This window comes from Falco cherrug, chromosome 7 (genome assembly GCF_023634085.1).
Source record: "Falco cherrug isolate bFalChe1 chromosome 7, bFalChe1.pri, whole genome shotgun sequence".
Classification (NCBI taxonomy): domain Eukaryota; kingdom Metazoa; phylum Chordata; class Aves; order Falconiformes; family Falconidae; genus Falco; species Falco cherrug.
The window spans coordinates 18,731,689-18,743,860 of record NC_073703.1 but is presented as its reverse complement, the minus strand read 5'-3'; the positions used below and the strand labels follow the sequence as shown (position 1 = coordinate 18,743,860).

The window sequence follows — 12,172 nt, the reverse complement described above, 5'->3', positions numbered from 1 at the left end:
AAAAATCTACAGGCAATATATTACATGTTTTAGAGACATGAGCTAAAAACCAGTTCATGATCAGTGACTTTTGTAGCTGCTCCTAAACACTATGACTCTACAATCTGTAGGGCTATTTTTTTAAATTATACGAAACCCATAAAAGTAGATGTACAATTATATATACATCATACAAGTAGATGGCACAATTATTCTGTGTTTTTTAATTGCTGTGAAATTGACTAATTAGATCCCATCTAGGTCTGAAGGTTGTATATATGCTTTCTAAAAGTCTTTAAATTGTGTAAACATACTGAACTTTAGAAAACTACTCAGAACATACAATAATTATATTACATACTTTTTTTCCCCCCCCTTTAAAAAAGACCCATCTCTTAAAAATCATTGTGCAATATACTGGAATGTAAGACGAGCCCAATAATGTATTTATTACCTTTCATACCTCTCCTTAAAATTATCTGATATAAAACCCACTTGCCTTTATTTGTATTACGGGGGGAAATACAGCTCTCATTAAATACAAGGTTCCACAGAGAAAAAAAACTGGTCACATAAGGAAGTCACTACAAATAATCTGAGCCCTAATCATTCATACTTCTTTCTTATTATTACACTACTCAGCACAGTAAAGTGAGTAAGCCATGAGTCCATAGCTACCCTCCTCAAAAACAAACTTATATTACTCTTAGGGCAATGGGCCCATATGCTCTGAGGGTTTCTGCAATCGGATACAAACTGACAAGAGACTGGCAGAGTAAGTGGTGGGGGAAGCTGCTTTAACTGCTACAACTAAACACCTCTGTACAAAATGAATTATTACTGTTTAATGGTGGCTCAAAATTAGTGGGCATTAAGGCCTCTTTAATCCATTCTGTAAGTAACATTTATAGATCCTCAAGGACCTATTACTCTGCCAAAGCAGCATATGAAAAGCTGACTGTATACAAGATTCCAGCATGAGAAATCTCTCGGAAGGAATCTTTATCTTGACCATTTTACTTTACATTTATTTTTATTGCTTTAAAATATTTGTCTTTCAGAGTAATTCTACATTTACTTTTACTTCTGAGTACCACGAAGAAATTACTTCAAATAAATCCAACTGCTATACATACATTGGGTCTGGTAAACTTAGCCAACTTCTTATTTGATTTTGGTTTATAGAAGTGTAAATGTGGTAAAGTTGTGGAACCTGTCCAGCTTCCCATTTTAGACTCCATCCTTAAGACAAATTAAACATTATTCATTGCTCTGAAACGGCTCTTAAAGAGCAAATTCTCCACCAAAGCAGCTGCAAGATTTTTTTTGTGTGTGCATACTACCTGCTTCTACAAAAAAATTGCCCTGCTGAAGCCTTTTATGCACATGACCTTCAAATCACTTTCACTTCAGAACAATCTTAAATTCTTCATTTTGTATTTCTTATGAGTACATCACCCATTACCAAAATTAGCCAGCACAGCAAAACATTGAAGTCCCAGGCAAGCCAGCTCCTGTTGCCTACGTGAAACATAAAATCTCCTTCACGTGAGGATCAAGATCCTGTTTAATGCAAGACCTTGCTCTTGATAGCAGTTTTCTGCTCTTTAACATATAAATATTAAATAATCAAATCTTAAAGGTACCTTAGCCACAAATCACAATCTCCATGCTGTTCCTCTATTACTGTCCTATTTTACATGCAGTTTTGCTATCCCCGACTCCAAGGCTCAGGCTCAAAGCTCTCTGCTGATTTGCTCAGCTTCCACATGTTCTTCAGTCTTCCAAGACAACTGGGCTTTGGGCTCCCAAAACAACTAATATCAGCCTCTGTGGATGGCAATATTTACTCCTTGTTTATACAGAATTTAACTTTGATTGTTAAAACTTACATTTTTCTTTCTTTCAGGTTCCTTTGCTCCCTGCTCAGGCTGTGAGCCGTCGTCGGGTGGTACTGTTAAGCGTAACCTACAGACATTCATCTGAAAGAAAAACAGGTTTGCTTTTAGATTTAAGTGTTACAAACAGTTATTTTCATAACTTGCTTTACAGAACAAACCGTACTAACATTCAAGTTCTATTTTACTATGTTCTACATTCTGCCACATAACTGAAAAAAGATTATTTTTTAAAGCTTGGAGGGGTTTTTAGCTGGCAAAAAATAATTCAAGGGCATACCCATAATTACATACCTGAAATAGCAAAAATCCATTTCAGTCAACAACATGTTCTTATGTACTCATAAATGACATTGAGAGCTGAGATAACAGAACAATGAACATAATTTTCTAGTTTCTCAGTTTTGTTTGCAGTCTTGGCATACTTCGAATCTTCAAAAGGGATTATTTGGAAACACAAAATGTATTCTGGAGTGAATGCCTCTCTTCTGCTCAGTATATATCCAAGTATTTGATCCAAGGATACCTCAGAACTGCAATTCAACTGAATATGAACAGGTGTATTACTGAAATCTGATATATACAAGTTGCTTGTAAAATCTAAGCTATAAAATGCTTCAGAGAAAGTTTAAGAGGAATTGTTTCCTATCTGATTTCAGAATTTCATTCTCTTGCCGAGGAAACAGGCCAATAGGGTTGATATCTTTTATTCCCAGTTGCAGTTTGCCTTGCTTTTGACTGAGATATCTTCAGTGTAATGGCATTTTTAAAGCAATGCATTTCATATAAGAAACTTTATTAAAACTTTTAGTCTTAGTCCTACTCATGAGACACTTTTGAGGAAAACAACTGTAAGTCCTACACAGAGAAAAGCTAATGATGAAATAAGAAATTTGTCTGTCCAGATTTGAAGCTGCACAGTTATCCTCCCCTGAAATGCCAGCCGTCTGTTGACAACAAACAGGGCTCTTAAAGCTCTTCCTCAAAACGTCTAAAATATCTTTTTCATGATTACTGTGGGCCATCACCACTGTTCTTCTATAGCCCTGAATCTCATCTGATCAAGATCCCTCTTGTTTCTCCTAGCTACTTACCTCCAGTCATGCTGAATGTGTACCTTCTCCCTGAAATACACCTTTCAATTGCAGTTGCCCAAGCTCACAGCTTCTATCTTAGTCATTACAGCATTTCCTTTTGCCTTGAAAATGGCAATCATGTTCTGCTCACAGGCATTCAGAGAACAGCGGCAGACTCCTCACAGACCCCAAATTTAACCATTTTATAATCTGCTTCTTCCAACTGTCTCTCATATCAATTAAGTTAACTTCACTTTCAAGGCTTTTTACAACATAACCTACTCAGAGCACCACCATTCAGCATCATGACAAAGATTCCTGTTTTCCCTGTTGCCAAACAACAGCCCTTTTTCAGCTTCTCAAACAAGCTTTAACTTCTTCTTCTTCCTAAGCAAAAGCAATTGCAAGAACTATCCACAAAGACCAGCAGAAACGTCACTATTTTTCTTCCAGACTTTCTTTAAATCTGTTGAGACAACAAATCAACAGTGTCCAGACTACTGGTATGCTGTCAACTGTATTAAAAAAAAAAAAAAAAAGCTACTTCACATTGCCTTCCATCTTCCTCTCTCAGGTTGGTCTTTTAGGTCTGCAAGGGCTTTTACCAATAAGGAACAGTGTCCTGAGATACGGATAAAGTTCCTATAGTATATGTGAGTTGGCTAGAGAGGTCCATAATATCAAGGTGAAATACAACCTACTCTTTAGACACATCTGTGGAGACTACTTTTTGTGCAGGAGGCTCCTCACCAGTAATTCATCATTCAGTTGTATGCTAGCAGATCTAGAAGAAGCCACAGAGAAAGTGACAAAAACTCCCCGAAACTTAGTATAAAAGGGGGTTATGCTTTCATATTTTCTAAAGAATTCTGAAACAATGAAATGATGAATCCTTGCACATTGGCTTTTGACACTGACTGACTGCTTTATTTCTTCTGAGAACACTAAACTCTCCCCATATACTGCACAAGCTGGAAGTGCTTCCTGCTTACAAGTTAGTTATCAAGATATATTGACATAAATACTCCTCAACTTTGGAGTTCGTCGATTCATAAGGTAATTAATACCACCTTTTCTCACCTATTTAATCTCAGTTTCTGCCTGCTCCTTCTTCCTATTAGCTTAGCAAGGCTCTTTCCTCTTAAAAGAAGTCTGTTGACAATGAGAAGGGAAACAGGGTCTGGCACTCCTCCACGTAGGCAAACAATGACCAGACCCATAAATAGGAAATAGAACTGGATTTGTGCTGTGCTGTGCAGGAAGTTATAGACGAGGCCAACTTTTTCTTACAGTGATCTCAAATGAAGAAAAACTGGACTAAAAGGAATGAAAGGACTGTTAGGAGAAAACATGAAAAATACCTGAAATAAATAGAAACAGGTAACGACTGGCAACTCAAAGTTCAGAGAAATGGAGTTGTGTATGATTCTCTGAAGCCGGCAAATGGCTTGCCTGTTAGTATGGGATTAATTATAGCCAACATACATACAGATTCACAGTGCAGTGACTGTGAATAAGTAATTATCCCTGTACGTGTATACCAGTTAGTGAATCATGACTGCCTGTCACATTACAGCAATTGACGTGTTACAGGGTTACTATGAAGGGAATAACAGAAGCCCAGTACTGGCGGCAATCAAATCATAACTAGCTTAGAAATATAAATTAATAGCAGCAATTTGTTGAGAATAAAACCACTGTACAATCAAGGGGTTGTTATAATTTAAACTTTTTCTTGCCCTTTTCACATTGTGTTCTCTATTACTCCCCTGAATCATGTTTCCCCCCTCCCCGCTTCCTCATTTCCATGCTAGCTCCTTACTTTTAAAACACCTGAAATCAGTATAATATTTTTGGCAGTATTTCTGACACAAAGTTTTAATGTTTTACTTTGCAGCCTGCTGCATGCAAATGCCAAACAGAGCGTGGCATTGGCAATCATCTAAGGATTCCACCCTTGAAGTTATGCCCAGTGAGGCTTGTACAGCAGTAGTAAAGTACCACACAATTCCTGGCCAGGAAAAACTTACACAGGCTCTACTCTTGCTATTGTTTATAACAATAGGACTTCTTTAGCATCCCTAGGGAAACAGAAGCAAACTTATAAAGTAGCCATTCACTCCTGCACCTCCTGGGCCACAGATGATGCACTCTACCCAAGGACAGAACTACAGACTAATCTGTTAAAAATCAAGAACACTACAGACACTGGAAGGGAAAAACAACAGGCACTGCTTTTTCCTGTAACCTCCAGAAGCAGTTATGAATACTGCACCTATACTGTTCTTGCTATGCAATGCTTCCTGAATAAACAACGCACTGTACCATTTGTCAGCAAGTTTACTTGACCAAATGAATGAGCAGGCTCACATGGAAATCACAGCAAGCCCTCCTCCAACAGCAAAATACTGCTGCAGCAAGGCCTTAAAATGGAAATGAAATTGTAACAGAAAGAGCCTTGACTCGGTGCCAAACAGCAGCAGAACAATGTGCAACTGAGGATGAAGGAGTGATTTCCAGAAACAAAGTGGGTTACACAAAGAGAAAGTGGGAAGGAGAATGAAAGAGAACTCCCCCAGCAGAAAAAAGGCTTTGATTCAATTTCCTTGAACTGCTGACTGACAGTAAGAACAAATGAAGAAAAACGGGGACAGACATGGCTCCCACCCTAACTGTATGTCATTGACATTGTAACTTTGTGACCACAACTTTTAAAAAGAAATACTGAGTAGAAGAAGAATCAGATATCAGATTTTCCAGACTACAGATTTTAGCTTGATTTGGAGCATCTATAGCTTTGACAAGCCAACAATATCAGTAATCCTAATTGTGCTAACATTTTATGTTCACTCCTAGTTTTTTGACACCAACAACCCACGAGCGGTACTTCCAAAGCTCATCTGACATCATTTGTGAAAAAAATATGGAGACAGGAAAACAAAGACTGACAGGTTCAGCCCAGCACAACACTGGACAGCTAAGGTTTGCTGAGTGCAGTGGAAATTAAGAGATGAAGACATGCTCTTTCACCAAATTTCTAAGAGGCTAGTAGACAGCATAAATAAGAGCTACCGCAATAGAGCAGTTAAGAAAAAAACCGATCTAGGTTAGTTAAAAATGTTAGGAATTCACAGCCCAGATCCACAATCCACATTCATGTTTGTCATCCTACTCAATTCAGTAGGTGCAACTTAAAACAAATACAGATAACAGATTCAGTTTGAATAGTTCTTCAGTCTCTTCTTCACCCCTTCTGAAAAACAAAGCACCCAGAAAGGCATTGATCATAGTTAACTATGTACTGTAATAGTTACAGAGCTAACATTAAACGAACAAGCGATGTTTTTATAGAATAACCAAAAGTTACTGGTACAGCAACAGAAACATACAAGCTGTTCTGCTAACAACCACTCCCATTCTAAGCTTTTTTACTGTACCTCCACAGGGAAGATGTGATTCAATATTGGTCTAGCTTCAAATCAACTTCAGAGCTAACATCACCAGAACTGAATATTATTGATCTTTCTAATGTCTGATAAGAGAATGGTTTAGGGCTAACACATTTGTTGAGTAACTATCTGCTAACCTACCAGCTCAATGGCCAAAAATCACTCCCTTTGCCTAAGACCCAATGTTAGTTTTAAGACTTTTGAAGGTGAAAGCAGAAAAGGAGTGAGTGTTTAACTTCAGTCAGTCCTAAAAGACAAAGAAGAAAGTACTTTCTTTGGTCGTTTATCTGTTGATTAGCCTGCTCCACTTATGAAATCTCTACTCTGAGGTTCCCCACACAATTAAAAGGCACTTTTCCTGTGACCACAGGCACTCAGGAATGTGACACACATCTTTCATTTATTCAGCAGTTATTCTAACTGTTGTCCTCCCCTCTCTTGACAACTCAGGGTAAGGGAGTCACATTTCACTATAAAAGAGGAACAGCAGCTTCCCAGTGGGTTTTATTCACAAATTAGGTTTTTATCAGTTTTCTGAAGAGAATGTATGAAATACAGTTCATTTTATATTGTCCCTGGGAAATAAACCATGGGGATGAAAATAAGAAAATTATCACTTAAACACAAATTCTCTTAGCTTTAACTTCTTTAAGAAATACTAAAACAGGAAAATTCGATGGGAACACAACTATCATTTCCAAGTCATCTTAATTTTTCCACATACATGGTTAATTTCTTTTATATGAAAGCCAAAGATATTTCTGTGGAAGAGCCTGTCCCTCCTGTTATCATGTAAAACACGACATTCTTCATTGTTTCAATTATAAGCTCATATTTTTGGAGTGTCAAAGCAATCACTGCATCATTCAAGAAGCATCACGAGCACATGATTGTGTTTCTTCGTAAGGAAGTTTGTCGCTTATTTTGATTCCTTTCTTCACACATGGAATGTGCCCTCACAATGCTAGCAGCACGGTTACAGCAGCAAAGGGCTATTGGAAGCCGGGTGGCTGTAGAGACATTCCTGCCATACCTGCCCAAATTGTAACAACTTTTTAGAAGCAACTCCCCACAGATTAAAACATGATCATTTATCTAATTTATGAAAATTACAAAAGAAGACATCAGTAAATCTTATTTTTGTATTTGAGGAACTGATTATAAAACTAAATTATCGTTGCCACCTAAATCATTACAGCTTCCTCGTGTTCGGTAGAGCCCAAATAGGCAAGTTCTCGGCTGTAAATACCAAGGGGCGTTTTGGGGAGTAGGGGCGAACCTCCAAGACACGCACACCTTCCTTGCAGGCTTCCCACCAGCTAAGGACCTGCACACCCCCAAAAGCCTTGCAGGACACCCCCGAAGCTCCAAAAGCCTTGCAAGACACCCCCGAAGCTCTGCATTGCCCAGTACCGACTACGAACGCGCAAAAAGATGTTTTCACGCACCGCAAGCACCACCTGAAAACACCGTAAATAACCAAAGCAAAAAAAAAAAAAAAACCCCACGTTCCGAAGATAAACTATAAGTGGGGGGGAGGGGGCGTCAAACAGCCGCTTCGCCCCACGACGCCGCCCGTGGGACCACCCCGCTGCCCCCCCCGCGCTGCCCCGCGCACCTTCCGCCGGGCGCGGCCGCCGTCGCTGGCCGGCCTCCGGGGGGTGGTGGCGGTGACCGTGAGCCCCGAGCTGTAGCGCAGCATCCCCGCGGGCCGCCGGGCTGGCGCTGACTGCGGTTCCCTCCGGCCGGCGGCGCCGCTCCGCCCCCGCGCACATGGCCGCGGGCGGCCGCAGGGGCCGGGCTGCCCCGGCGGGGGCGGGCCGGGGGTGGGGGGGGGGGGAGCGGGGAGCGGGGCTCCGCGGGGGGCGCTGCCGGGGCTCCCTCCCCCTCCGCCCCCGCGGAACCGGCGACCCCGCGCCGGCTCCTCGCGTGGGGCGGGACTGGACAAAGTCGCCGTGGGGCGCCACCCCGCGAGAAATGTGTCCTTGGGACGCCGAGGTGTCATTCCCGCAGCTCCCGGGAGCGCTGGGGTGCAGCACGGGCAGGGGGGCTCGGTGGGAGGTGGGGGGGACCCGGACGGGGCCACGTGTCACTCAGCCCCCTCCGGGCAGTGGAACTGGGGGGGTCAGGGCTCGCAGGAGCCACTGGAGGCCACTCAGTGCCTGCTCTCGGGTACCCACCCCTGAGCGCCGTGAAAGCAGGGCACTGCCGCCCCCTCCTCCCCCCCGGCAGCGGTGCGTGAGCCACCCGGGCGGGTCAGCCCCTTAGCCCTGCTCCCGCAACGGGTACCGGAGCGATGAGCACGCACCCGGCCCCCGGCGGCCTGGCGTGCCAGGCACAAGGCTGCCGCAGCGCACTGCCCGAGTGGCAGCCGAAGCCTTAGTACCAAAGGTCCAAGGAGGAGGTGAGTCTGGCACACTGGAGGGAGCTGGCCCTGAGCCAGGCTGCAGGCACGGACTTTAGCACTCCAGATGCTCAGCTCCTCCAGCGTCCGGGCTAAAGGAACACCATGGCTCTGCTGGGCCGTTCACAGGCCTCGGCGCACAGCCATCCTCACCTGCAGCCTCCTGTGTTGGTCACAAGCAGCATGTGCCTCTGTAATCAAAGGAGTTACAAGCAAAGGAGATGCTTTTGTTTGAAAGAAATTGCAGATCAAATAGCTACAACAGCATTTTTGAAATAGATTATCCTCTGTCTCCATGTAATTACCTTGAAATAATTAAGACGGGGAGAAAATGCAGTTATGGCTATGCGATGTCCTTGCCCATTATGAGGTTAATGATCACGCGGGTTCCTGATCTGCAGAATGCTGAAGAGAGGGAAGTAACTTGCATAGGAAAAATGGAAATTGCACTCAACTACCAGTGCCTCACCCTCTGTACAGTGGGTCTGTTCTCTTCAGCCTCTCAGTTCCCTCTCCCCAGGACAAGATACTGAGCTATCAACATGACAAGGATCTGAGAAAGAGAGGAAGAAAGCATTGCCCAGGCCCAGAGGAATGAAGGGTCTGCAGTTAGTATTCAGCATCTTTTCTGTTGCTTTCCTAGCTACTCTTCTTTCCTCCACCTGAGGAAGGTAACATAGCCCAAGGTACATGAGTTAAAACAACTACTTGTATTTGGATTTCTTTCAACTCAAGACTGGCTGCAAGTTAAACAATATTTTTTGTGCGAAGGTGTCTTGAACCTACAAAGAACTCCATTTCCATTTGAATCATCCACTGTCTTAACTCCTGGTTGTAATGCTGCTTTCAGAGTGGGTTTGCAGGTGCAGAATAGGCTTATCTTCAGCAACAGGAACAGAAACATGTTCCTTCACAATGCATGGGTATGTTGCCTACCCACTGGGCTGCACCTTAGCAGTGGTCATTACTTGTTCCTGGTCATTCTGGTGAGCAGAAATGTCTCAATTTAAATTCTGGTATGCAGCCAGCTAGTGGCCTTTGTGGCTTCAGCTGGGAAGGAGTTCATATACCTATGAGATTCTCCTGGTTAGTGCGACGTTATGCCTTCAGGACTTCATTCCCCTCTGGGAAAAGGTGTGTACACAGGGCTGTCTAGTCACTGCAAGACACAGGCAGGAGAACCGCTCTTCTCAGAACAGGCACAGAGACTAAACTTGTGCCACACTATGGGAAAGGACCTCCCTTCCCATATGCCACAGCGCACGAGAGCAAGGCACAATCATCAGATCCCTGGGAGAATTTGCAAGGTCTGCATCAACTTTGAGAATTTTGATAATTTTGATGGAAATTGTATTGGTGCAGGTGAGGAAAAGACTTGTCCATGGATATTACAAATATAAAGATAATAAAAATACAGTTTTCTCAGTTTTTTTCTACGTTACTAGCAGCTCTTGCCATTTATTGGAAAGCAGCAGCAGGACATGTCTACCTGGATTTAGAACTATGTGTTTGAACAGCAGCATCTTCTACTTTTGGCACATCCTCAAATGAAAATCCTCCAAGAAAGAATAACCTGCATGCATGGTTAGTAGTCTGCTTTTTCTTGGATACTCTTGTGAATCATCTCATTCCCTTCCCCCCAGCTTTTTTTTTGCGTACTCTATGAATCACCTTGTTCCCTTCCCCCTAGTCTGCAAACTGCACAAGTGTAGTAAGGAGTCTAACTTGTTTTCTGCCTTGCTGGTTGGATGTGCATCCCATGCACCCACCTGCAGTCACTTCAGCCATGTGTAGGCTGTGCGCATAGTAAACAGCTGAAAATACCTCATAATCTCTAAACTCTGCTAAAGCTGAGGTGAACACATAGAAGTGAGACTGAGAAAAAAATAATAAATCAACCAATACCGCTGTTTGCATGAAAGCAACATTTGGAATAACTTCTTCTCCATCCCCAAAGCTCTGATAAACTATAGGGATTATAAAGCCAGCTGCTAGTACTGAGTGAACATCTGGTACCCCCAGGCAGGAAAAAGGAAAAGAGATGTTCCAGCAATGAGGTGCACACAGAAGGGCTGCAAAAAACCTCCGAGTTATAGAATTATTTTTGGATGAAGACAGGATAAATTGGGATCTTCATCTTGAGACAAAAGACAGTGGTGGGGAATGGGCAAAGAGGCATAGAAGATCATGACTGGTATGCAGAAATGAATGGGGAATGGCTGTTTGTTATTTCCTGTGCTTGGGAACAATGGATTTGAAGTAAGCCAGGCACCACATTTATGTGTGAAATTAAATTATGGCAGAGAATACTCCAATTACGAAAAGTATAAATGCTCTCAAAAAGCAGCTGGATAAAGTCATGGAAGATAAGCTATGAGGGCTATAAAACATGAAGATACGTCTACAACTTCTGACTCAGGAGGTCCTTGAATTGCGAGTTTGCTTTCTTGATAGCTCTCCTGTGACAGGACACCTCTGACCACTATCTTTTCAGCCTCGACATGATAGACTCCTCACCAACAGTGGTAAAGGTGACCGGCTTCTAGCAAGCAACAGTTCTCCTCTGCTCTGAAAGGAGCTGTCCTGGCCAGCATCTGTCTTTGCCTAGAGCAAGCTCCACATTTATTTCTGGCTGCAGCTCATATTCCATTCTCTCTCACCCCCAATGGAGACTTAAGCCAAGAAGTGGCTGCTTTGTTTCAGCTGTCCCTGTTTGCCGGGACCTATGACCTTACCTCTCTGACTCTGATACCCTTTGAAGTAGATTTGCTACAGTTTACAGCTCTTTTTCCCTGCAAGGGTCATAGTATGCTCTTGTGAGCATTTCATGCTCTCTGGGGTTTGGATGTGACACTAACTTACAGAAACAGGATGGGGGAAATGGAAAGTAAATCACTACTTGGAAATTGGTTTGACTAAAACAACAGTATACTACAGTTGGACAGACCACACAACAGGTATACAGTCATACACACTGCTTATAGACAATATACAGTGTGGTAGCAGAACATAAGCTGACCAGGTTGCTGAGCTTCCAGTTCAAATCCAGCCAGTGTTTTGTGACTGCAATAATCCAAAGGCACAGCAAGTTAATTACAAGATGACACTATAGTATGAATATCTGGAGCAATAGTTGTTGTGAAACAGCTAATATAATTACACAGAAACTGCAAGAAATTTAAAGTGTAGGCACCTTCTTCATTTTTTTGCAGACTAACTTGTTCCTCACTGCCAGCATTACTGAAATGTTGGGTTTTTTTTTCCCAGAAGACCCAAAGATTGTTATGCTGTGGGAAAAGTGAAACAGGATGTCACAGAATCAACAGTCACAAGATGGGCAACAGAGCACACAATACATGGAGTAGG

At 42.5% G+C, this 12,172-nt stretch overlaps 1 protein-coding gene across 5 annotated transcripts in view; it reads right to left on the bottom strand.

Annotated features, from left to right (window-relative positions):
• Nucleotides 1–12,172, bottom strand: part of MYZAP (myocardial zonula adherens protein) — a 70,664-nt gene that overhangs the window by 52,749 nt on the left and 5,743 nt on the right. Inside the window, exons 2-3 of one of the 5 annotated variants that reach the window (XM_055716029.1) lie at nt 2,172–2,421; nt 1,872–1,961 (exon numbers count right to left, since the gene is read on the bottom strand). In XM_055716029.1, the coding sequence (XP_055572004.1) occupies nt 1,872–1,961 (90 nt within the window). In that variant the 5' untranslated portion in view covers nt 2,172–2,421. Of the gene's footprint in view, nt 1–1,871; nt 1,962–2,171; nt 2,422–2,971; nt 3,026–8,020; nt 8,180–12,172 lie in introns of those variants that run through there. The other 4 variants (XM_055716027.1, XM_055716031.1, XM_055716028.1 and 1 more) reach the window with 4 other exon arrangements.